Below are 25,403 nucleotides of genomic sequence, written 5' to 3'. Positions count from 1 at the left end.
CAACTCCCATCTCCACAGGGACAGCTCTGTGGTTCCTCCTGGACCTCGCCTGGTGTACATCTTTATCTGCCTCTTCATTTGTACCTTTATCAATAATAAACTGCTAACTATGTGTCCCCAAGTTCTGTGAGCCGTCGTAGCAAATCATGGACCTGAGGAAGGGATTGTGGGAACCTGCTTATAGCTAGCTGGTCAGTCAGAAGTACAGGTGACGACCCAGGATTTGTAGTTGGTGTCTGAAGTGGGGTAGTCTTGTGGGACTGAGCCCTTAACCCACGGGATCTGACACTAACTCCGGGTACACAGTGTCAGAACTGCACTGAATTGTAGGACTCCCGGCTGCTGCCTGGAGAGCCGGAGCATTGGTTGGTGTGGGAAAAGCTCCCCCACATTTGGTGTCAGAGGTACTTTGTGTGTAAAGGGTGAATTCTCCTTTTTGAGAGGAATGAGACAACTGGCCCAAGGTCACACAGCTGGTAAGTGGCTGAGCCAGGATTTGAGCCTAAAGCCTCAGCTCCTGTCCAGCTGTAAAGAGAGGAAGTGAGGTGGACTTTGGGGCTCCCTGTGGCCTCCAGCTTCCTCCAGTGATTCCACCACTGTGCCTCTTGGCTCCTTTGCAGCACCCGGCATGGAGTTGGGCGCTCAATTCCTGCTCAGGAAATGTTTGTCAAACGACCTGTGGTAATTCAGCCCTGCTTGACCTGGGTTCTGCCCATGAGGAGGCGCCAGGGGCAGGGTGTGGGCCGGAGCAGGCGCTCTCGTCTCTTACAGCCTCCCACCCTGGGGCAGGGCTCTCCTTGGACCTTCATTCTGTCTACTGTTTGGGCATTACCTGGAGTTTCACATCTTGAAACACCTGAACTTGGCTTTCAGCTCAGGTCCTTCCAGCAGACCCTGTAAGGTGGGGTTAGGGGAGACCCTCCCCAGAGGAAGTGAAGGCATGGGGGCAGTGAGAACCAAGGGGTCTAGGCTGACCCGAGGTCCAGGCTGAGGTCTGTCCAAGCCATGCTGTACAGATGGACAGTGATGCCAGGCAAGTGACGGTGGTGTGTCTGCCCCTGTGAAGAAACAGGCTTCAGGAGTCCCGAGGGGCCTTCTTGAGCCAAGGTTCTTGGTTCCAAAGCAGTCCTGGCTGCTTCTTAAAGCCAGCCCTCTGGCTGCCGCTTTGCTCCCTCGTCCTTGGCCTGGTGGCTCTTGCAGCCACAGGATTTTGGGATTTTGGGACTCATCCCAAATCTGCAGATCTGCCCTGAAAGCTGAGGCCTGGACCACAGCCTTCATCTCCACTGTGTTTGGCCCACCCTCTACCCACAGCCAGCCAGCAGGAAACATTGGCCATCCAAGCTGTTTGTTGTGCAGGTGGCATCTCTCACCCCAGGCACTGTTTGCTTCCTGCCCCTTGCTGGCACCTGGGCCATTGCTATCAGGCTTTCTACTGTTTGCTGTTCCCACTCTGTTGTTTCTAGTAGACAGTCTCCAGGCCTTTGCAGACCTGTTACTCCTCCTCTGAGCTCTCTTCTCCCCTGGGAGTTCCTTGACTCACTTTCTCCTTTGTTGGGTCCTGCTGGTAGCTGGTAGGGGGTAAGAGAGTGCTCCAGGGCCTTAGGGGTCACCTAGTCACACTCCCTGATTTTACTTATGAGGAAACAGGTCCAGAGAGGACAGGTGGCTTTCCCAGGATTGCACAGCGAGTTAGTAGCAGGACCAGAGCTGGGGTCTATGTCTCCTGGCTCCCGCTGCATACACAGTATATATATGTACATACTCGTGTGTGTGGTGGGGAAAGGGCTGACTGTGTGGCTCTGTGGGCCTCTGGGGGACGGGCACAGCAGGCACAGGAAATTTCTCAGAGAAGGTGAATTTGAGTTGGGTCTTAGAGGATGAATAGGATTTGATGGGGGGTGGGGAGGGGGCATTTTGGGGAGGGCCTTGAACACTCCTGAGAGGTAAGGAACAGATGGGCTGGGGCCAGCTCACTGAGATATTCAGCAGGATCTTTCAAGATCCCTCCCAGGCTGGTAACCTTGGGCAAACCCTAAAACCCTCCCTGGGCCCGTGTCCTCACCCACAAAGAGGAAATCCACACCTACTTTGTAGGTGCTATTAATGATCATAGTATTAATTATAGTTGAAGTTTATTGGGTGCTCATCGTGTGCCAGGTGCTGGGCCAAATGAACATGTGACATATATTACCTTATGTAGTCCTCACAGCAATCCCACACCTGCAAGAGTCATTTAGCATAATCCCAGGCACTTAAAAACTGCTCAATAAATTGTCCTAATAGTGACAATAATGATGACAGAATTTGGTGGACTACTGTGGCCCTCTTTTCTTGTGTCTCTTCCCCTCCAGAGCAGCCTGGTGAGCCCCTTCCTGGAAGCAGCTGTCCTGGGACCTTCCTCCTCCAGGAAGCCTTCCTGGACCAATGTGGAACTTGCGGCTTTTCATGGCCTTTCTCCCCTGAATCTCTGTTCTATTTGCGTAGTTCTTGGGGATTCAGTGTTGGCCTGTGTCCCTGTCCCTCAGTTGGAGTGGTCCCAAAAGCTCCCCAGGGCAAGGGGTGAAGGCAGAGCGGGCAGATGTGTGTGTGTGTGGGGGGGGGGCAATGTTAGCACAGCAGGCCCCTCCCTGAGATCCCCCAGAAGTCTCCTCACAGGAAGGCTGCCCAGGATCATCTGGGGACTCCACACAGGTCCTCCAGACCCACAGGAGGGTGGCTGGACCCCAGCCTGTGTCCAGGGCAGCAGCACAAACCAGCACCTGTCTCAGAGCTTTTCTTTCCGTTTTTATTTTAAAGGAAAAAAACCCCAAAAAACCAGTGCAAAAACCCATTTTCCAGTGTCAGCCATGCCCACCCCCACCCCAGGTCACCCCCTGGCTCAGGCCTGACTCTTCCTCCCACTCGGTGCCCCCTTCCCTCTCATGCAACCCTTAGGGGCTGGAGGCTCCACTTCCCTGGAGTGTCAGATCCCAGGGGGCCTTGGGGGACAGAACTGGGGGCTGCCCTGATCTGCCTGCACCCCCGCTTGTCTCCAGCCATGACACCAGGTACCCATCTTGGCTCTCATTAACCCTTTTCTGACCACACTACTAGCCTGGGGGGGGCACTGATCTGGGGGAACTGTGTCCATACCCCTCTGCCCCGGGGCCGGCTCGGGGCTCTCCTCACTGAGGTTGGGGGGCTTCCTCCCCGTCTGTGGCGGGGGAGAGCAGCAAAACCCCCAGGTTTAAATACCTTAATGAAAGCAGGGGATGGGGAGGAAGGGGCTTTAGATCTAATAAATTATTAGCGTTTTTAGTGTCCACGAGGGGTGGATGGGGTGGGGCAGGGCGTGGCCTCCAGGGCCCCTCCCTCCCCTTACTGGTGAATCTCATTCTCTATGAGGCTGTCCTCGCAAGACTGGAAGTCTGTGTCCGTGAGGCCGTCGGGGGGCATCAGCAGCTCCTCATCTTGGGAGGAGGATGACGGGGGCTCGTCCCCCGAGCTTCCAGGGCCCCCGTCCCCGTCCCCCTCGGAGTCCTGCAGCACCTGAGCGATGTATTTCTGAAGAGGGAAAGGAGCGAGGCGTGAGGTGGCCGGCCGCCCCCCCTTGCAGGAGGGGTGGTGCGCGGTCGCAGGGCCGGCAGGGGAAGGGGCAGCACCCCCTGCCCAGGGCAGGCGGGCAGCCCCCCGGGAAGCCGGGCCTCTCCTCGACCCTGTTCCACACAACCGTGGGGTCTGGAGCAGGCCTCCCTTTCTGGAGGATAAGGGGGCAGCCAGCTCTGGGGCTGTCTCAGAGGTCCCCTCTCCCCCTTGGCCATGGAGTGGAGCACTTACCGCAGATTTGGGGACAGCGGCAACAGTGGGGGGGCGGCCATTGCTTCTGGAGTCCACGGCATCTGTCTCTGTGTGCTCAATCTTGGGGGGCCCAGAATGAGTCACGGGTTGGGGGGAGTGCCCTTTCCGTCAGCCGCAATCATGACCCCACACACACCCTTTCGGCAGCGTTGCCCTCAGCTCCCAACCATGCCCCTGCACACCCCTGAGCTCTGCCCTCAGCCACGCCCCTGCCCCCCTCTCCCCACACCTTGTAGTTGTGGGCACTGAGGTATTTGAAGTGTCCGAAGCAGACGTGGCAGAGACAGATGACAATGGTGATGACCAGGACCACGAATGTGAACATGGACGTGGGGGCTAGAAATCCTGTAATGGGGGGCAAAGAATGGGGCTGCCACCTCTCTTCTGGGCCTCCGTTCCAGGGGCGAGCACCCCACTTTGCTGCTTCTGAATGTAGCCCCGCACCCCCCTGCGCTGCTGACTCTCCCAGGCCTCTCGCCTGTGACCCCTGCCCCCTATCAGGGACCTTCCTGGGGCCTGCTTCTGCCTTGACTCTGGAGGAGAGTCCCCTCTGCCCCCACCCCAGCTCCCCGAGGGGACCGGCCCTCACCCGTGCGCATGGTGGAAAAGAAGAGCAGCCAGAAGAGGCAGAGGATGGGTGCGGCCACCACCTGGTTCACAGCCCCCGAGTGGATCTTCTTGTCCAGCTTGGCCGGCAGGTAGGCGTAGTAGAGATTGTACCTGTCTACCAGGTGCTTCAGCAGCATGTACATGAGCCCTGGGGGAAGCCACACGGCCCTGACCTCGGAACCAGTGTTGCAGGACTTCTGTGCGTCCATCACAGGTTGTCCTGGTCCTTCCGAGGTCCCGAAGGGCTGGCCTCCCTTCTCCTGCCTCAGCCCCATACAGGGGAGTTCCCCGAGCCCCCAGCAGGACCAGACCTCAGCTCCCTCTGCTTCGACCCTCCGCCTGCAGTCCCTCGCTAACAATTCTACTACGAGAAATCCATTCATTTGGGTCAACAAGCATCCTGTTAAAATCCATACTGTTTTTTTCCTACCCCTGCTCCTAAACAGATGAGTATAAATTAGGAGGTAAGTTCTATTTTCCTGCAAACTGAGGGAATGGAAGCTTTTGAATGAGAACAAGGTGGTTAGTTTGGGAGTTTGGAGCCTTCAAAAACCAGGGAAGGTAGTTAAGGGGTTAGGATGTTATTGGGGCAAAATAAAGGCCACTAGTGAGGGCAACAGTTAGAGAAACTGCTAAATTCAGAAGGAAGGACTTGCCTAAGCCACACAGCTCAGTTATGTAAGCAGGGATCTCCATGAGTGGCAAGGACCCAACCCACCCTGGAATCCAAAGGTCTTTCCTGAGTTTATAGGGTTATGTACAAGTGTGCCCATGGGTCCTGTATAGACGTGTGTGTGTGTGTGTGTGTGTGTGTGAACACCTGAGTAGGTGACGCGTGTCCCAGGATGTCTAGTTGAGTGAAAGCCTTGGTGTGGGTATGGTCATGTTGGGGTGACTTTGCCCAGGGGTCCAGCACACCAGGTGGGTCCAGCCTGAGCTGACTTTTCCCCTCTTCCCCCCAGGCCGGGTCCCAGACTGAGCCAGGAACCAGGCGGGAGGCCGGAGGGGCCGGTCTCCCAGCCAGGGCCCTGTCCACTCGGGGTGGCCTGCCTTACTGGAGTGGAGAAGGTGAGGGCTGGGTCCCCCCGAGCAGGGCCCAGGTCCCGGCGCGGCGGTGCCTACCGAAGGGCACGATGATGGGGCAGGTGATACTGTAGGTCATGACCACCGTGAAGACGCACATCATCCAGGCGTAGGCTGCGCCAAACTGGAACTCGTAGGCCTGATGCTGGGGGGGAGATGGGCAGGAGGGTGGCTCAGGGAGGGGAGGGGCAGGCTGGAGGGGCACAGGGCAGGTGGGAGGGGAGAGGGAGCCAGGAAAGCAGCAAGGGGTAAAAGGAACCCATGTCCGGGGTAGGGGAGGAAAAAGCAGATGGAGAGAGGAGCTGTGGCTGAGGAGGAGGTCAGGGTGGATAGTGACAGGGCTTGGGGAGGGGCCTTCAAGGGATCAGGGGCTGGCAGGGGCGTGGGCTTTGGAATGGGAATGCTCAAGAGTCCTCCGGTGGGGTTAGAGGACCCAGGGACCCTAGGTGTAGAGACCTGGATCTCCCCCAGCTCCCACCACAGAGCACTAGACTGTCAGAACTGGCCAGGGCCTTCAAGGTTATCTATGTCGACCCATTCCTGCGCATAGGGGAAAACTGAGGCCCAGATGGCAAGGGGAGAGCCCAGGGCCGCGGAACTGGGCGGTCCCAGCACCCTTAAGCCCCAAACCCCTGCACGCTGCCGCTGTTTCCGGCTGGGCCCGCCAGGGGGCGCCGTGCGGGCCGCTGCGGCCGGCGGCCGTACCCGCTTCACGTTGCGCCTCTCGGCGGCCGAGCGCGCCAGGCAGAGCCGGATCATGTACATGAGCAGGCCCGGGATGCGCAGCAGGTCCATGGCGTTGCCGATAAAGGCTGAGGCAATGACGTAGTTCACGAAGAAGGCGCCGTTGTCGGGCAGGAACACGCACCTACGGGCACCAAGTGCTCCAGCACTGCACCCCTGGGGGACCTGGTGGCCTCCTGCCCACTGCCAGCATGACAGTGCCACACCTTCACCCCCACCGTGCCTGTGAACGCCGTCTGCCCCAGCTCAGCCCTCCAGCGTATGGGTGTCCCAGTGCCCCTGAGTGTGAGCCCCCGAGGCAGGCACCAGAGTGTCAACAGACACCTCCCACACCCTCGATGTGCATGGATACAACCTGAGCGCCTGAGCCCAGAGGCACCTGAGAACTTGTGTCCCGTGAAGACTCACGGAGAGAGTGCTTGAGACCCCTAAGGCCACCGATATTCAGGGCATGACTGCCCCAGATCTCCATAGACAACCCGTGAGACTCCCCCTTCCCGAAGATCCCTGAGGGCGTGAGCCCCAGGAACACCCAGAAGGCTCCCTTCTTCAGGCCTTAACTGAACCCAAAGTCACCCCAGAGTATGAGCCTCAGCCACCTCTAGAACACAGGCTCCAGAGACCCTCCCCTAGAGACCTTCAGAGGGAAGAGCCCAGGACGCTTCGTGACACCCCAAGTATGAGCCCAAGATCACCACAGATGGCCCAGAGCAAGACCCTGAGAGCTTGCACCCACATTATAGCCCCTAGACACCCTCCCAGGGATTCCCAGAGAAGGGGCTTCAGAAAGAACGTCACATCTCTGAAGAGAAGCCTGAAACGTGTTCCCAGAACCTGTGCCTTTTAAGTACTCCAAAGCGTGAGCTCTGGAGTCCCCCATAGATACTCAAAAGTGTGGGTGCCGGAGACCCCCAGGGATACCTCTAGGAACCCCCAAGTCACTCCTGCAGTATGACCATAATCCCGCTACATATACCTCTCCAAACCTCCTGAGTGACACTCTAGATTCCCAGAGTTCATCCCAGAATATAAACCCGGAGCCTTTACAACCTGCCACCCCCCCTCCCCAGTGGGGGCCTCAAATACACCTTGAGGGTGACCTTGGAGTGAGCCCAACACAACCCCAGGGACACCTCCCAGGTATAGGCCTGAGCCACCCTGTGAGTCCTTTGGGATGATCCCGGCAGCCTCTCTCCTGCCAGCCGCAGGGTAGGGAGCGTTACTGTACCCTCCGGAAGGAAGTGTCTCTCGGGCATACCCACCCCTCCATCCAGTCTTCTTCCCTGGGGGCCCCGGTCACTCACTCAAACCGAATAGCTGCCTCAGCCAAAAATTTCTTGTCAAAGAGCCAGCGGAAGAAGAGGTCCAGGCTGGAGAGGAGGAGAGGTGTGGTAGGGGGCTGGAACAGGGATGGGGCGTCCCAGCCAAGAGAGCCTCTGAGGATGCCCCCTAGACATGGGGTCCCTGGCTTGGCAGGGGAGGCGGGAGCCCGAACTGCTCTCTCTCCCCATCTTGCGGTTTCCCCCTACCCCAGCTCCCATCCGTTCCTCCGAACGCACCTGCTCAGTCCCAGCGAGGGCAGGAGCAGCACCATGAAGATGAGGAAGGTGTAGCACTTGTGCATGGTGGTCCTGTTCTCCCCGGAGCTGAGGCAGGGGCAGAGCAGCAGAGGTCAGGTGGGCCAGCCCCCACGCTGCTCCCCTAGCCAATACAGTGCCCCAGAAGGGTCCCCTGGGAAGAGGAGGGCTTCCCAAGGTGAGGGTGCTGGCACCATCCCTTCCCTGCCAGCTCTGGGGCCCCCGGGCCAGGGAGCCTAAATGGCAAAGGACTGTCCAGTGGCACGGGTGTACCTCTAGGGGGCCATAGCGAGGTGCCACATATGTGGAGGGGTCTCACCGTGTCCAGTGGGCTTCAAAGAAGGCAGAATAGTAGACGATGGTGGGGAGCAGGGCTGAGAAGCACCACAGCAGCAGGGTGGGGAAGAACTGAGTGATGATGGGGTTCTGCGCGATATGGGGTTGGGGGGCTGCGTCAGGCAAGGGTAGTCTAGTGGGCCCAGCTGGCTTTGCTACCTGCCCCTCCCCACCGAGCTCTGGGTCCCACAGCTCTCAGGGCCCCGTCAAGAGTCTGGAACATCTGGAGGCCAAGGGTTGAGGGTAGGGGGTCAGGGCTAAATGCACAACCCCAGGGTGCAAAAGATTAGTATTTGTTGAGTAGGCACCATGTGCTAAGCACTGATCATGTACTTTACATGTATTCCTCATAACACTATTACTCCATTTTACAGATGAGCAAACTGAGGCCAGAAAAATGATTCAACAGCTTGCCCAGCTTGTAAGCAGTGGGGTGGGGATTTGGACCCAGGCAGCCTGGGTCTTACCTACTGTGCTATTATCACTCAGTGATTTTTTAAACTATCTTCCTTTGAACTGTGTGGCAGGAAGGGTGAGGGGAGACCAGGTGAAGTGTCCCCCCCTGCACTGACACCTGTGCAGCCTTGCTTTCCCACGTTGGGTTTCATGTAAGATTCCTTTGGAAAAAGGCTCTAAGTTTGGAAGCCGCTGACCTAGTCTGAACCTTCCACTCTGCCGCTGGCTGGGGAGAGCGAGGGATGCGGGGAAGGACTTATCCTGGTCAGTTAGGTCTGGGCCTAGGCTCTCTTTCTTCCCTGGGTGTCTCTCTAGGTGTGTGGATACGAAAGGGTGGCCTCTCCTGGGGGGAGGTGGCAAGGAATCCAAGGGACGCACACAGAGGGACTCGCAGCCCATGGTCGTGTGGGAACTTCTCAGTGGGGCAGGGCTGGGCAGGAGGCATCCTGGTTCCCGCCCCTTCCCAGGAGGGACTCAAGAGCCTGATTTCTGTGTCTCGGACACGCAGTGCAGGGGCGGGGTACGTGGCCTCACGTTGAGGTACTCCACGGGCTTGGTGACGTTGAACTTGTCCATGGTGGTGATGATGATGGCCGGGGTGGTGAGGAAGAAAAGGAGTATGAAGAGGATGACATTGATGACCAAGCAGCGCAGCCACCAGATGAAGCCACGGATGGAGAGGTGCTCCCTGGGAGACAGGAGGCAGTCACTCCAGGGACCAGATGCTGATTGGTCCCCAGTGACCCCTAGGACCTCCCTCTCCCCCTCCCCCCACTGGAGCCCACCCAGGCCCCATGAAGGCTGCCCTTTTCTCACCAGTAGATGTTCTGGGGGTCAGGGGCATAGGACACGGTCCAGTTGGAGATGTGCAGGGAATCGCTGCAGGACGAGGCGCGTGGCTCCCCGCGGCAGGTGCAGCCCTGGCATTTGCACACGTTGAAATCCTTCAGGATACTGTGGGGATGGACACCAGTTACCGTAGCACTGGCCGATGAGGACCCCGCTGCCGACAGCTGGCCATGAGCGCAGGGACCTGGGAGTCCCGGCGGGTCCCTGGGGGACTATGGCTGAGGGAGGAGGCTCACATGGCGGTGATGGTCTCATTGTGGAAGGTGACAAAGGCCATGCCAAGAGGCTTCTCGTTCACCTTCTCCCTCTCCCGCTGGTAGTCCTCCTTCAGCTTCTGCTCCAGCTTCGTGTAGTACTCGATGGCTTCCACCTGCCAGGGAGGTGTGAGGCAGGCTCTGGGCAGAGCGCTGGGCTGGGGCCCATAGCACCAGCCAGCACTGACCTGTAGCTTCCTACAGGCCGGGCACTGCTTTAAGCTCTCTCGGTCTCTCACAACAATGCTTTGAGGTAGGTACAATGAGCCCCATCTTACAGATGAGGAAACTGAGGCACAGAGCTGTCAAGAAACTTGCCTAAAGCCACTGAGCCAGTAAATACAGCACAACACTGTCCTCTTGGCTGACTTCTTCTGATTCAGGTTTTGAAAATTTGGTCACTGTAGGGACAGGGGACAACCCAACAGTGGGAATGGGGCTGCAAGGATTATAGAAACAGGTAGAGATCTGCAGAGAGAGGGGCTGTGCCCTGCTCCCAGCTCTGGCTCCAGCCCAGCCTGTCCTCCTCTGGGAGTCTGTTTACCCTTGGGTGTTTATGTGCAGGCCTGTTTATGTGTGTGTTCCCAGGGTTGTGGGACATGCATCACAGGAAACATCCATCTCTGCTGTGACCTGTCCCTCCAGGACCTTCCAACTCCTCCCCATGCCACCAGCAGCTTTGGGGCCCTGAGGTCTGAGCCCAGGCTAGGCACGCCCCTTGGCCAGCCCACCTCATACCTGCTCACAACCTCGCACCACACAGCAGCAGAGGTGGCCACAGGGCTTGGGGTTGATCATGGTGGGGACATTCTCTTTGCTCTGGAGGTTTGTAAAGTACAGCTTTCCCCGCTCAGCCTTCTTCCTGCAGAACCAGGTGCCTAGTCACATACTGCCTGGCTGGGGCCGAGGCCTGGGCCAGGGCTGGCTGGGAGGACGGGTAGGGAGCCCAGCTCAGGGATCATCTAGTCCACCCCCCAAGGAACTGCTATCTTGCTCTTGGGTTTGTTGAGGATGAGTGGTTCAAACATGTCTCCATCCTAGGGTCTCCTTACCCATTCCTTAAAGGCCAGAACTTCTTCCTATAGTCTGGCCTCAATTTCTTATACTGTAGTTAAGAAAGGTCTATCCTCAGATAGGGTGGGGATGGTGAGCGCCTTTCCTTCTGTAACCAGCTCTAACCTCTAGGCCTTGCTCTCTCCAGAGCTCAATTGATAAGCACTCCAGGGACTGAATTAAAATCAAATGCCCTGGGAAACACCTGGAAGGGGTGCCAGGCTCCTTTGTGGCATTCAAGACACCCTCCACAATGGGCAGGGGGCCCTCAGGTGTCACCTCCCCACCTCCAGTCCCTGGCCCCATTACCTCTCTGCATCGAGGAACATAAGGCGAGCCACGTTGTAACATGGGCGGGCTTCCAGAACCGTGCAGTTGGGGTAGGCCTCCCTGAAATACAGTCCGCCGTCATCTTCTGCAGGAACCCTGCCCACGTGCCCCAAGTTTCATGCATGACCCCATCACATTCAAGACCCCCCCCCAATTCAAGCTCCCTTTTTCTTAGTCTACAAAAATGAGAGTTCCCCAAGAATAAAACTTTGGCATTTCTCCTCATGCTTATCTGAGTGGGGGAAGTGTGCACACAGAGGTGTGGGGGACTGTGTGAGTGTAGTGTGGGCTGATGACCCAGGACGTGAGTGTACAGTGCTTGATGCTAGGGCAGCCACAACTGTGGTCTGATTCTTGTCCAAGGCTGTGAACTTTGTTGAGAGAGGCTTTCTACTCATGGGTTGGTCTCTTTACCCTGTTCCAGAATATCTGGGTACAGTTCAATACTTAGCCTTGACCATGGATGGACCCCAACCAACCCAGAGCCCCGTCTACAGAATGATCTCTGCCCCAAGACCAACCAGGGATTGATCCTGAACCCTGACCTGAGATTGACCTCTAACCCTAGACAGAGACTGATCCTTTACCCTGACCCAAACTGATCCATAACCTAGACCCAAGAATGATCCTCTAACCCTGACCTAAGATTGACTCCAACCTTGGCTTGAGACTGACCAGAGATAGGCAGTTCCTGGCTCTCAGTACCTGGTACCTGGCAGGGCTCGAGAGATACCTGCTGACTGAGTGTAGGAGCAGTTCCTTTTTCATTCTTATCACCCACTGGTCCTTAATCTTAATCCCTAATCTAGGCTGAGACCTATTAAAAATTTTTTATGAAGGACCAACCACTAAGTGTTAAAGATGCATGAGATATGATTCTAAAGTAACACAATAGATCACACAAACCCATGAGAATTTGGAAATTCAGGAATGAATTCTTGAAAAGCACTCCCTGGCCTTTCTCCCTGACAATGTTGTTTTCAAACCATTTTAGGGTTCCTCTTGGGAAGGGCCTCACCCCTGTGGCAGGATAGGCCCTCATTCTCACCCGACTAATCTCTAATCCCTTAATCCCCACCACACAGGCTCCCTGATTTTCCACACAGAATATTCCCTAACTCTGTTGGGTCAGTCCTTTAATCCAGACACACCCCAGACCTGGACCACAAGCCCTGCTCAACACTGTCAGCTGGCCCAGGAGCTCCACTAGGACAGGCTGCCTCTTGTGTATCACCATTTACCCATGCCTGAACCAACAGCTTGCACATAGTAGGTGCTTGATAAACATGTGCTGAATGACTGAATCAGTGAAACGGCTATTCCTTAATATTCACTGCATTGATCCCCCAAACTCCAATTAGGACTACAGTCTCCTCACCCCTGCTTACAGGCTAACCACCAATTTTAATCACAGACTGTTTCCTCAACAGAACCACAACCCAGACCCCTGAAACAGACAACTTGGACCATGAGCTCCCCACAGACAGCCACCCTGTCTTCTTCTTCTTTGTCTCCCTGGTATGAAGCACTTAGTAGGTGCACAACGAATGTGTGCGGAATGAACGGATGGTTGGCTAGTGGGGTTCACTCCCTCACTGCATGCAGGTCTCTGCTCAAATGCCACCCTGTCAGAGTCCCCCTGCTCACCCCATCCAAACACCCTTCCTGACTCTCACTCTGCCCCTCTTCCTGCTTTGGTTTTCTTAACACCTACCCCTAGTAGACACAGCATTTGTTTGTTGTCCTCCTCAGCCCCCTAGAACGTAAGCAGATGAGGGCAGGGCTTTTTCTTTTCCATTTACTGTTATTTCCCCAGCTCCTGCTCTAGTGCAGCCACATGGCAGCTAATAGATATTTGTTATTAAGGGACTCATCAGTATAAGCTGATGACGGATTCCAACTGGACAGTAATATTAAGATGTCACCTAACGCTGAGCACACACTGCCCTTAATCCTGACCCAGATTAACCCCTCTTGCTGATTACGGCTTGAACTCCACAGAGAGGACCCCAAATCGTTCCCTCATACTGACTGGGTTTGATTTAATTTTGACTGCTGTTCTGTAAATTGTATGAGGGTGGGCCTGTTTCTCACTTACTTATGCCTGGGCTATAGAAGGTGACTAGTAAATGCCTGCTGAATGAATGAGTGCTTATCTACCAATGCTGATCACAAGTCAGTCATTCTCCTGTAATCCTGACCAGATGTGGATTCTCAACACTGTCTGCATCTGGAACAGCACCTGACCTCTGATCCCAGCCAACTGACAGTGAATCTAGACCTCGATAAATCCTGATCCTGACCAGGGACAGCCCTGATCCAGACCATCAATGCCCCTTATCAAGACCACTGGCCAACTCCTAATTCTGACAACAGACTGACCTCAGACCAGTCTTTGATCAGACCCTGGACTGGCTCCTAAAGCTGACCTCCATACTGTGACCCCTGAGAGTTCGATGATCTTTTACTCACTTTAACAGTCCCAAGGCCTGCCTGACTTAGGCCTTAGCACTTGAGGAATTTTGCTGAGTGGACAGAGGAATGGATGCTAGGATCCCTGATCCTGTACCCAGGTTGTTCTGGCCACTTGGGGCTCCCAGAGGTGTACATTCCCTTCCCTGCTGAGACAGACTTCCAGAGTTGAAAAGAGCCTCAGAGAACACACAGCCCAGGTACTCCTGGGCTCCTTGATGATCCGCTGCTAGTCAAGAAGCTTCTCCCTGCCAGTCTACATACAAACTCCAGACTGTCACATATAATTTTGAAGAAGCTACACACAATGGATCCTCAGGCAACAACCGATGACCCAATTCAAGTCAGAGAACGGCGGTTGTGGGGTTGGGGCAACCAATCAAGGTCTCTTGTTTTCCTAGAGGTGCCTATCACCCAGCCCAAGTGTTAGACCGCCCTAGAGTCAGAGAATTCCTTAGTCTAACCTCCACGCTCACAGCGGGCCAGACCTCTGAGCAAGAGGAGTGAGAGGCACGTGAAGAGGGTCTTGGGGGTCGAAAGGCAAAGAAGAGTCTGCAGGGCCTGGGGATGGGGGTTAGAGTGGCTACTCACTCAAAATGCTTCTTGATCTTTTCTGACTCTGCATATTTGGAGATTCCATTGATGAAGAGAGTCCGCTTTACCTGGAGAGGCAGGTGAGAGGGACCGGAAGATGCAGGGAGGGGGTGGGGCATTGGGGAGCAGACAGGGGCAGACACGGGTGGGAGAGGCCTTTCTAATTTCTAACAGAAATCAGGCAGTGAGTGCCCTGGCTGGTGTTGCTCTGTGGTTAGAGCATTGGCCTGAGCACCAAAGGGCCATGGGTTCGATTTCCAGTCAAGGTCACGTACCTGGGTTGCAGGTTTGATCCCCAGCCCTGGTCCGGGCACGTGCAGGAGGCAACAAATCGATGCCTTTCTCACATCAGTGTCTCTCTCTCTCTCTCTCCCCTTCCCTCCCTCCCTTCCTTCCACTCTCTATAAAAAAAAAAATCAATGGTAAAAATATCCTCAGGTGGGCATTAACAAATAACAAAACAAAACCAAAACCCAAACAACAAAAAAAAGAAATCAGGCAGTGAGCCTAACGAAAGAGCCATCTGGCCCCTTGTTCCGTGAGGGGTTGGGGGGGAGGGGAGTGGGGTACCGGTCTCAGATCCTCAGGATGTGAAGATCCAGAGCAATGGCTGGCATGGAGTGTGGATGCTCACTACTAGTTTAGCGAGTGTTAGAAGGGGAGGGAATTTTACTACCATATCATCAACCGTGGCTATTTCCTGAGTGCCAGGCACAGCACAGGGTGCTTTCCATGCATCGCCTCATTTCACCTTCCCACCAACGTTGGGAGATGCACTGCTGTTATTTCATTGGTCAGAAGAGGAAACCGAGGCTTGGGGAGGTAACTAACTTACAGGATGGGGGCTCCTGAGCTGCTGGGCCAGAAGTCAAACCCAGCTGACCTAACTCTGGGGCCAACATACCTTAGAGCTGAGGCAAGAGAGGCCTGGGGGGAAGGGAAGAGGCGGGGTGCGGGGCGGGCCGGGGCCCTGCTCTGCTCACCAGGTCGTCCTCCTTGTAGCGCATCTTGGACGTGTGCCTGCGCATGCTGTAGACAGTGAGCAGCAGGTACAGGAAGGCGAAGGAGGTGTGCAGCCATAGCAGGTTGTTCCTGGGCGGAGCAGAGGGTGTGGAAGCCACAGGGGCTAGAAACACACTCAGAAAGCCCCCACCTCTCAGTGCGAATTAAACTCTGGTACAGGGCCCCTCTACTGCCACCAGTCTTCCGGATCTGGCCCCAGGGCAGGCCCCACACGACACATCCTCTAGACCCCAAGACTGCTCCATTCCAACTGACATGGTCCCGGAGGTCATCTCTTCACGCCCTGTCCCCCGGCTACACTGCCCTGCTCCTGCCCCGAGTCAGCCTCACCGGCCCAGCCTGCGGTTGCCTCCTCCTCTGCTTCCAGCCTCAGTCCTCAGGGCGCCACAGCCCCAGCCTCGGCCACCTGCCCCCGCACACGCCCCCGTCCTCCCCGCCTCGTTAGGGCTCAGGCTCCGACAGGCCCTGGCCTCACTGACCCGCTTCTCAAACTCACCCTGATTTCAAGTTGGCAATCGTGGTTCTCCCGAAGCTGTAGGCATTGTTCTCTGGGGGGGGTGGGAGAGGACGGCGGTGGGTCACGGCCTGCCCCTCCTGTCCCTCCTCGCCCCGCCCCGGCCCCCGTCCTGGCCCTCACTGACCCAGCAGGTCCCCTGAGAAGTTGACGGGCAGCACGATGCCTACGGAGAGGACGCCCACGACAACCAGCAGCCCAATGATGTGCCTCTGGAAGGACAGGTAGTGCACCGCGTCGCCCCCGCACTTGTCCCGGATCTCGTCATCCCTGGGGTGCGGCGGACAGAGGGGTCAGGTGAGGACCAGGGCCACGGAGGCGCCACGATGTGCCTGCCCTTGCCCACCCCCACCCCCAGCCCCCAATCTGGCAGCAGTGTGGGGTTGAAATGGGGTCTCTAAGTCCCCTCTTTTCTGGGAAGAGAAGGGGAGGGAAGGGAAAGGGGAAGAACAGAGAGAAGGGGGAATAACAGGGGATCAAGGGGGGAGAGTTAGGAAGGAAGGGGTAAAAGAAGGGAGGCTGCAGAGAGAAAGAAGAGAAACGAGGAATGGAGAGAAAAGAGAAAGGAAGAGGGAGGTTGAGGCCAGAGGAGGAGGAACGGTGAAGGAAGCAGAAGCAGGAGGTTGGATGGGGGTTCGAGAAGCAGCGGCACCTTACGGTGCTGGTGCAACACGGTACACGGTACACGTGGGGAGGGGCCCTGGGGCTGTGGGGGTGGCGGTGCTGACCTGTCCGGCTTCCTGCCTCTCTCAGCGCTCACTGCCTGCCTGCCGCACTCGGCTCGATCTCCTGACTTCTGCCTGCTGGAGACTGGCTCCTGCCTGCGGCTGGCGGGCTGCTCCCAGCCTGCCTGCTGCCCCCACCCACGGGGGTAGGGAGAGCTGTGGGCAGAGTGGGGCCTCCCCGGCAGGGGGGGCGCTCAGGAGACCATGCGGGGTCAAGCGAGGCTAGCTCAGGGACAGCGGAAGAAGCCAAGGCCCCAGGGCCCCAGGGCCGGGCCTCCTGGAGTAGGGCGGAGGGTGCCGGGCTGGCTAGGAGCGCTAAGGCCCTCAAAGCTGCTGGCCTCTGGGTTTTGTGGGGAGATGACAGGTTCTGAAGTTTTTCTCTGTTTCTTTCTTTAGAGCCTGAAGACCATTCACTTACTTTATCCTGAAGATGGCTGTCAGCCAGGAACAGAAACCCTGGGGGGACAGAGGGCTATCAGCGGCAGCCCCATCCCACTCCCTGAACCTCCCCTCCCCCTCAGGTCCCACTCACCCTGGCACAGCTTCCACAACCCCCCCGAGAAACCAGCTCACCCCAGAGAGGGAGAGAGGGAAAGAAAAGGCCCAAGGCCAAAGTGGGTTATCTGTGCACTCTCATGCCCAGAGCTACGGATCCCCGCAAATACCCCACAGGGCAACAGAGCCAGAGCGAGTCCTGCAGTCCTGTGGGCCAGGGTAGGGATGGGTGGGATTTGGGGTTCTAGGAAAAGTATTGGGAACTTCCTGACCTGTAGCTAATAAGAAGAGTTTACAATATGCTGCCCAAAGCAGAGGGCTGGCCACAGTGCCTGAGATCCTGCCAATTATCCTCTAGCGCTCCTCAGAGGGACCAAAACCCCAGCCGCTGTGAGCTGCAACCTCCCACCCATGAGTCCCGAGACGTGCCTTCAGGCAGAGACCACCCTCAGAGGAGAGGACATGAGGGGGACGGCTGGGCAGGTGGCACCCTCCCCACCTTCCTACCAGGAAAAGGTCGAGGCTTAACACAGGATGGGGGAGAGAGGCAGGACTGTGCTACCTGTTGCCAATGTCACCTGAGTCTGGGGACCATCTGGACACCTCTGGCTGGCATGGGTGATACCTTCGCTTAGCCACTTACCAGTATGAGTCCAGTTCAGGAAGCTGACAGACTTCTTCTGCTACAGCTCTCAGGAGCTGCTGCCCCTTGGGCCCCCAGCTTAAGCTGGAGTGACCAGGGCCACCCTAGGGCCTCAAGATTAGAGTTCCAACCAGGACGTTTGCCCTGGCGGAATGATAGGTGGCCAGGCAGATAACGCCAAAGTGTTGGATCTGATGTGTAAGGGGGTCTGGGGACTGCTGTGAATCACCAAGTACAACCAACCCTTATCTTCAGGGGCCACAGCCACTCTGCTCCAATCCACAAGTAGGTCAGCTGGCCCCACCCACTCAGCCAGGGGCTGCCAGCCTGCAACCTCTGAGAACACAGTGGATCCTGCATGTTTTGCTAGGCAGAGTGGAAAGCTCATTATTACTTCTAAGACCATGTCTAAGGAAAAAGGGGTGCTTGGAATTAATCAACAGAAGTGGGCACAGAACTCCACTGTGGTATAAATTTGAAACCACAGATTAGGCTTGTGCCAGTTTGGAGCTGACATGGAGGGCAGAGCCAGGAGTTCTGGGTCTGGGTGGTTACCCTGAGGCGCTCAGAGCAGCACTGCCTTTCCTGAGAAGGCCACACTCCAAAGGTCCCTGACTCTGTTCACCGGAAGCTAGAGGCTGCTGAGCCCACCTGCCCTGGAGGACCAGGGGGTGGCTGAGAAGTCCGGGGAGGGCACTCACATTGTCTCTTTGGTCAAAGTCGACGGAGCTGGAGACAGACGTGAGACGCTCATACCGGTCATGACTGTCCCCGTGCATAGCTGAGGCCACACTGGGGGTGAGGGGATGAGAAACGAGAGAGCCTGTGAGTCTGAGCCGCTGGGGAGCAGGGGTGAAGTGGGTGGGCTCCCGGTCCAGAGCTCCAGGGGTTGGACAAGGCACAGAAAGCGCAGTAGCTGAAGCAGGAAGAAATGACTGCCCTCTCCCAGCCTCCCTTAAATCCACCTCTTCCCTTCAGGGGGTTCTGAGGGCACAGACACAGGCCGTGGGGGAAGGGAAGAGGGTGTCTTCATCATCACCCCCTGGGGGTTGAAGTAAGAATGTGAACTGGCCCTGCAGCTCAGAGCTGACAGAGAGCAGGGCAAGGCACGGGGCAATGGGGCGGTGAAGGGAAGGATGCACTAGGAGAGCCCCAGAAGGGTGTCTCACAGATGGGTCCTGATCCACCCTCTTCCCTGACCCCAGTAGCTGCCGAAATTCCAACACCAGTTCTATAGACAGAGACCGTGATGTGACACAAAGGGCCAGGCTCGGGGCTCCTTGGGCAGCCTCCCTCCCAGGCCTCCAGAAGAAGTGAGCGGGAACCCTGGAATATGAAGAACTAGCTGTTAGGGAAGCCACGGGTGACACCCAATCTTGTCTCTGTGACCAACAGTGTGAGCATACTGTGAATTTCCGGGAGGATGGACCCTCCACTCCAGCCAGCCATGGCCAGGAAGGCTGGGTGCACGAGGCGGGGCTTCTCCCAGCCAAAGAGCCAGAGAGAGAGATGGGGGATAAGGCAGAGACAAGTTGGGGTGCCCCCCGCTCTGCAAAGCACACCGCCTGTGTTAATCCGAAAATGAGCCTTCAGAGGAGAAAACTGCAAAGAGAAACCAGCAACTTGGCAGGAAGAGAAGAGCAGCATAAGAGAAGAAAAGAGAAAGCTGGTTTAGTGGGGGTGAGGGGGCTGGTGCCCCACATACTATTCCTGTTCCACTCGGTCCCTCTCCTGCCGCCGAAGCCTGGGGGCAGAGAACAGACAAAGTTAGCTGGGGGGGGGGGCGCCCTGGGGACTGGCAAGGGACCAAGGCCCGACTGGGGGCCCTCATGCCCCCTTGCCTGCTCTGGGACGGGTCCCTCTTTATCCCCCCAACAAAGGGGGATGACAGAGGGCTGGCTCTTTCCTATACCTGAGGAGTGTGGAACAAGGTGTGTGTGCGTGTACAGGGGTGGGGAAGAGTCCCAAAGCTTTACCTGTCTGCATCTGTCACCAGGGCCAGCCGCCCATAGTCCCAGGCTACCTTCCGGAGAATGGAGAACAGGAACAGCAATGCCTGAGGGAAGAGGGAGCGGCTGGCAGGCGGAGGGGGCCGCTCACCCACTGGACTAGCCAGGAGGGCAGGGGCAGAGGGGCTGGGATCTTGTCTTAGAAGGGGTGACCCTGGCTTGGGTGAATGGTCAGAGGCTAGGCTTGGGCTGTGTGGTGGGGATACCTCCTGCAGTTAAGCCTGGGAGTCAGGGTCGGGTGGGGGAGTGGCTAGAACTGCAGGTATTAGCAGGCTATGTACAGAGTGTGGGTGCCAAGGGAGTGGGTGGCATGTGGGCACTCACAAGGAAGCACATGAAGTCAAGAGCCAGCACGGTGGGGACGCCCCCAAAGGGCAGGCCCTGCAGGACGGTGCTGCGGATGCGGGCACTGTAGCAGTAGTCCTTGGGGTTGCTGTTGTTGAGGGCCGTGGTGCCCAGTGTGGCCAGCAGGAAGGGTAGCATGGCTGCTACTGCCGCATGGTCCTCCTGGGCAGAGGGCAGAGTGGTCAGCGAGGCTTGGCCCCTAACCCTCTCATAGCTCTAGCAGGGTGGCTGTGGGGAGGGGGAAGTGAGGGCAGGTCACTGGGCTGCCTGGGTGGGCGGAAGCTCTGGCTTCCAGAGATAAGAGCTGGAAGGGGACGGTTGAGTCACATAGATTTACCTTCACTGGCTCTCAGGCTGTGGCCCCACCCTGGGTCTGGGGAACTGGGCCCAGATCTGGACTGGGGAGACTGGTTTTTCTGAGCTAGAAGTCGTCTGTGAGTCTCTAACACCTATTGCCCACCGCCTCCACACACACGTGCAAACACTCTCCAAACACACGGTGTCTGTCTCTGCCTCTCCCTGTCTCAGGCAGGGGGCAGAGCTGAGCCTGACGGAAGGTGGGAGGTGTCCTCGGCCTGAGGATCCAAGGCTAAATGGAGGGGTCTCCAGGCCAAGCGAGGATGGGTCAGGAGCCAGCTACCTCACCCTGATCTTTGCGTTCTATCTTTATTAGGAAAACGGCATGTTTTCATTTGCTTCGAGTTTTCAACTCCGTTAATCACCTTCCCAATATAACTGACTTCAAAATAAGATATCCAGCTTCAGAGCTGCCCCCTCTGTTCCCAGAGCAGGGGGTCTGAGAATAGGATCAGAGTGGGAAGTCAGTTAAAAAGCAGGACTTCTGGATTTGCGTTACCTGCTGACTCAATCACTGCTCCCTACTCTCATTCCTTTCCCCCCGCCCAGGCAGCAGCTACACGTTTTTCCACTCCGACTTCCTCACCTCTCTCCAGTTCTATCTGCACGGGAGTCACCTGAGTGGTGTGAGACCTGAGTGGTGTGAGGACTACAACTCCCGGAGTGCCCTGCTCCGGAGGCAGGAGCAGGGCAGGCTGGGAATGCCTTGCCTCCAGCGAGCTTTTCCATTGGCAAAGGAAGGGCGAGTGGGCAGGGGCCTCTCAGCCTGCCTAACCCCCTGCAGCCAGGGTACTGCCCCAAGCCCGGTTCCCTGCCACTGCCCGGCTGTCCTGTCCAGGATGGTCCGAGGCTCCCGGCGGACAGGGGTGCGAGGGAGGAGGGGTGGGGCAGGCAGCCCGCCAGGTGCCTGGGTTCTGGAAGTGCCTGGGGACCGAGTGAAGCTGGGCTCTGGGGAGGCTCCCAGGGCGGAGAAGTGCGGCCTTGGCTTCACTGCCCCACCCCCGTTTTACTGGAGGGCCCCTGGGGGCCCCTTCTGCTGACAACACTAAAGCTCTGCCTTTGGGGGGGTGTCTCCAGGGAAGAAAGGAAAGCAGACAAAGAGAACAATAAACTCGGAATAGGTGACTGCAACTCTGGGAGCAAGTGTCCCCGCAGTCCCCTGGGGTGACTCAGAGAGTTTTTCCTGCCCACCAACCCCTGTCCCCCTCCCCAACTTTAACCGCAGGACAAGAGGCACAAGCTCTTAGATGCAGGGGAAGCTGGGGTTGTTTATGTGTTCCACTGGGTCCCAGGGAGTCTCTGAAAGTCTGTGTTAGGAAGACCAAAGGAGTAGCTGCCCTGTGTTATGCCTCCCTCTTCCTTTCCAGCCTAACTTGCCTTAAAAAGAAACAAACAAAAACACAAAAACCCACTAATTTAGTAATTGTAGCTGATGCCATTTATCAAGTACCCACTGTTTCAAGAATACATACATGAGCCCTTGGCAATCCTGAGTTAGATGCCATTGTCATTTTAAGATGAGGGCACAGGGGCACAAAAAGTTTAAGCAACTCCTAAAGTTGTTAGGGGCAGAAACAGAACCCCGGCTCTGCTTAACTGGCTCATGTAGTGACAGGCAGCCCGGAACCATTCGTCATCTGGTTTCAAAGTCACACTACTAATAAAATGATGGGCCTGAGATTCAAACCTAGTTCAACTTCTTTCTAGTTCAAAGCATCACAGTGCTTTTCTGATGTGCCTAGAATAGGACTCTGCAGAGCGCCGAGGTTTTGTATATGCTCATTAAATGTCCTCTGGCTAGAGAACACTGGAGCACTGTGGGCGCGTATTTAGGTTTGTAAATGCATGTTGATGTGTGTATTTGCTAGTGTGTGGGGTGGTGGTGGGGGAAGCTAGGTGACTGCAAGGCCCTCCGCAGAAATGAAGTGTGTTGGTCTCTAAGTGGGGGTGTGTATATGGGTTTGTCTGGGAGCGTTGGTGTGTAAACATAAGATGCTCAGAACTCTGGGGTGCCAGGGGAGGTCACAGGTATCTTGGGTCTGTGGTAGTTGAGGGGCATGTACATTAGTCCTCTCATAACCCCCAACTCAGTGCACTCCAGAAATCAAGATAGCCCATTTCCACTCCTTGCCTGTTTCTCTCCCCAACGCCAAGGCTCCACCAGGCCAGAGTATAATGCGTACAACCTCCTGGAGCACCCCCACCCCACCCCTGCCATATTCTCTCCACTTGGAAGGAAGGTGTGGACCATTCTGGGAGCTTCTATATTAAAGGAACCGGGTAGGGTGGGTGAGGAGAGTCTAGGTAGAAACTTAGTAACTGAAATCACCATGTCCATCTGGGGACTCCCCTTTTATAGTCACCAAGCACTCTGCCCTCCAAAATTGCACTGATCTTCCCAACTACACCATGAGGAAAGCAGGACAGGCTTGCTCAGATCACTATCCCCATTTTCAGGGACCCAGGGAGGAAAAGGCAGTCAAAGGAGGTCACAGGGCAGGTAAGGGTGGAGCAAGGGCTGGTGGCTCTGCTTGCTGACAGGGTTACTCCAAGCTCTTAATTGTGGGGGTGGGGTTGCTGGGTGGTTTCACCAAGGGCAACTGTTCCCTTACTGAAAGCAGTGGAGAGGGAAGAGAATGAAGCAGAATTTTTTTGGGGGGGGGAGGGGGTAGGTAGTTGAGGAGCAGGGGCAGTTCCTCCACTCCACTGGGTTGCCAGAGCCAGCTGTATCCCAGAATTTCTCTAGTCTGACACTGAGGCTTTTAGCTGGAAGTGTGTAGAGAAAGCGATGGAAAATTTTATTTCTAGCTAACGGAAGGCTATTCTTTTACCATCAAGAAGAGTGTTCATGGTAGGGGTGGGGGAGTTATAAGTTCTTTCTTACAGAGTTACTTGGGAAGATTTAATTTAGGGCTTGGGATCATAGGAAGGGAGTGTGGTCTAATGAGAGGAGATGAAGGAGGCTAGCTCCGTTACTATGTAACCTGGGCCACAGTCTTCTAATCTGTAACATAATTAATATCCTCTCTCTGCTCCTACTAACTTCAGAGGAAAGGGCAAAAATGTATCCACATATGAGGATAAAACGAATAGCAAGAATGCATTTTCAAATACTTCTTTAACTCTTATTCTGTGCCAGGCACTGTTCTAAGTGCTTTACAAATATTAACTCATTTACTCTGCATCACAACTCTAGGAGCACAGTGCGATACAGAGAGGATACATAACTTGCCCAATGTCGTACAGCCAGTCTGTGGTAGATTCTAGGCAACCCATTTGAAGTTTATGCTCTTAATCACTGCACTTTGCTGCCTGGGCCAACAGAGCATCCACTTCCATCAAAGAGCTGGGGGCTGTCAGCTACCACTCTGGAGAAATGCCACACCCTATTTTCTACCTGTTTGCCTTCCCTCTTGCTTGTAACTCCTAGACCCTCAGGCCTTGGGTTTGTGATTTTAGGTTCTGAGACAAGTGTAGGGAACAAGGCAGAGAGCCTGGTGATTAAGAGCACAGGCTCTAGGATGAGACAGATTTGGCTTGACCTGGGCAAATTACTTCACCATCCTGAGCCTCAGTTCCTTCATCTGTAAATTGGGATAATAACTCAGCCATATGGTTGTTTGAGGATTAAACAATATGACTTACGTAAAGCTCTTAATACAGTTCAAGGTACATAATAGGTTCTAAAACAATAGCTACAGTTATTAAAAACTGTTAAGAAATCAAAATAAAAGAAAACAGAATTTAATATGACAGAGCTCCTCAGTTGGGATGGGCTTCTTGTTTCAACCTAAGGGCTTATACCACATTTGGAACTCTGCCACTGGGAGGCAGGGAATGTTCCCAAACTCTTCAATCATACCGCTCCATCGGTAGCAGGCTGGGAAGTGGGAGTACAAAAGGGTGATGCTATGCTAGAATGGGTCAGAAGTTCAGAGAAGAGAACCCATTATCGATCAACTACCAGGCAGGGTGTCAGGCTCTACCTATGTTGTCTGGTTTGATCCTCATGATAAATCTTGAAAGGAAGTGATAGTAAACATACTTCTAAATAGAAACTGAGGTTCAGACAGGTTAGGTAACTTGTCAAGGTCACACAGCTAAAGGATGGCAGAGCTGGAATTTTAACCCAGGTCTCCAAGGCTGTTATAATTGGGGGGAACTTGTTGGATGTCCAAATGGGGGTTCTTAGCTACCCACCACCTGCCTTTTGCCTTGCCACATACCCACCCACCCACCCATGGGCCAAGACTGAGTCAGGTGAGCCAACAACAGGCCTCAGCATGTGCCACCTGGGGCGTGCCAGGGCTTGGACCCTCTGGTGCCCTGGAGGACAGTCCTGCTGCCAGCACACCCCCGCTGGAAGCCTGGCAGACACTCCCACTCCCCTACTCACAAGTGCCCCGGAGGGAGGGCAGGGGGCCCTCCTCAGGAGAGGATGGGCACAGCTTCATCCTTCCTCGGCTGCTGGAGACCCAGAGTGGTCCTGGGCAGAGAACCCGAGTACCCCCCCCTCCACCCCACACCTTTCTCCCCCGGGAAATGTAGTGCTCAGCAGCCAGACTTCCGCCGAAGGGACCCAAGCAGGTGGCAGCACAGAGCCCCAAGGGCAGTCGGCCCCTCTGACCTCTCCTCTCCACTTCCCAAGCGCCCTTCTCTTCTGGGACACAAGGTGCCACAGCCTCGAGACCGTCTTCGCTACGTGGTCAGGAAGGCCAGGAGGGACAAAGCGCGCCCCCTCCCCCAAGCTGGGCCTTTGCCCTGCTCCCGGCGGCGCGTGAATCCTCTGCCCACCGCACCCTCCGCGCAGGCCCGGCGGCTCATGAATGAACTGCACCGTGCGGGGCGCGGGGAGAGGACGCGCTCCCGGGATCGCCGCCTCCCCAGCCCGCCGACCGGTCCCCCGCCCGCCGGGGGCAGCGCCCGGCCTCGAGCCAGCACCGGGGACACATGCCCTTCCCCGACTCCAACCCCTGCCCCGCGACCGGCTCCGGGGGGACTCGGCCCCGGGAGCAGGAGAAAATATAAAAGAAACCGAGGCCGTCAGACTTGGAGACCCTGGAATCCAAAACTCGGGGGCGGGGGCGGCCGGTTC

General features: G+C 56.1%; 1 protein-coding gene across 4 annotated transcripts in view; it reads right to left on the bottom strand.

Moving 5' to 3' along the window:
- Positions 1-2,124: 2,124 nt before the first annotated feature.
- Positions 2,125-25,403, bottom strand: part of TMEM63B (transmembrane protein 63B) — a 24,585-nt gene continuing 1,306 nt past the window's right edge. For 2 of the 4 annotated variants that reach the window (XM_081141577.1, XM_081141576.1), the window contains exons 2-24: positions 19,931-20,113; positions 19,574-19,653; positions 19,303-19,341; positions 18,299-18,389; positions 16,878-16,915; positions 15,862-16,004; positions 15,717-15,768; positions 15,181-15,289; positions 14,195-14,265; positions 11,111-11,191; positions 10,487-10,610; positions 9,731-9,864; positions 9,462-9,599; positions 9,180-9,333; positions 8,173-8,279; positions 7,836-7,922; positions 7,581-7,646; positions 6,238-6,400; positions 5,572-5,677; positions 4,430-4,597; positions 4,070-4,185; positions 3,820-3,900; positions 2,125-3,546 (exon numbers count right to left, since the gene is read on the bottom strand). In XM_081141577.1, coding sequence (XP_080997703.1) covers positions 3,361-3,546; positions 3,820-3,900; positions 4,070-4,185; positions 4,430-4,597; positions 5,572-5,677; positions 6,238-6,400; positions 7,581-7,646; positions 7,836-7,922; positions 8,173-8,279; positions 9,180-9,333; positions 9,462-9,599; positions 9,731-9,864; positions 10,487-10,610; positions 11,111-11,191; positions 14,195-14,265; positions 15,181-15,289; positions 15,717-15,768; positions 15,862-16,004; positions 16,878-16,915; positions 18,299-18,389; positions 19,303-19,341; positions 19,574-19,653; positions 19,931-20,089 — 2,493 coding nt within the window. In that variant the 5' untranslated portion in view covers positions 20,090-20,113 and the 3' untranslated portion in view covers positions 2,125-3,360. The remainder of the gene's footprint in view (positions 3,547-3,819; positions 3,901-4,069; positions 4,186-4,429; positions 4,598-5,571; positions 5,678-6,237; positions 6,401-7,580; positions 7,647-7,835; positions 7,923-8,172; positions 8,280-9,179; positions 9,334-9,461; positions 9,600-9,730; positions 9,865-10,486; positions 10,611-11,110; positions 11,192-14,194; positions 14,266-15,180; positions 15,290-15,716; positions 15,769-15,861; positions 16,005-16,877; positions 16,916-18,298; positions 18,390-19,302; positions 19,342-19,573; positions 19,654-19,930; positions 20,114-25,403) is intronic. The other 2 variants (XM_081141579.1, XM_081141578.1) reach the window with 1 other exon arrangement.

The sequence above is a fragment of the Miniopterus schreibersii genome (assembly GCF_964146895.1).
Source record: "Miniopterus schreibersii genome assembly, chromosome: 6".
Taxonomy (NCBI): domain Eukaryota; kingdom Metazoa; phylum Chordata; class Mammalia; order Chiroptera; family Miniopteridae; genus Miniopterus; species Miniopterus schreibersii.
The sequence above is the reverse complement of the archived record's forward strand: the minus strand, read 5'-3'. Positions and strand labels throughout refer to the sequence as shown.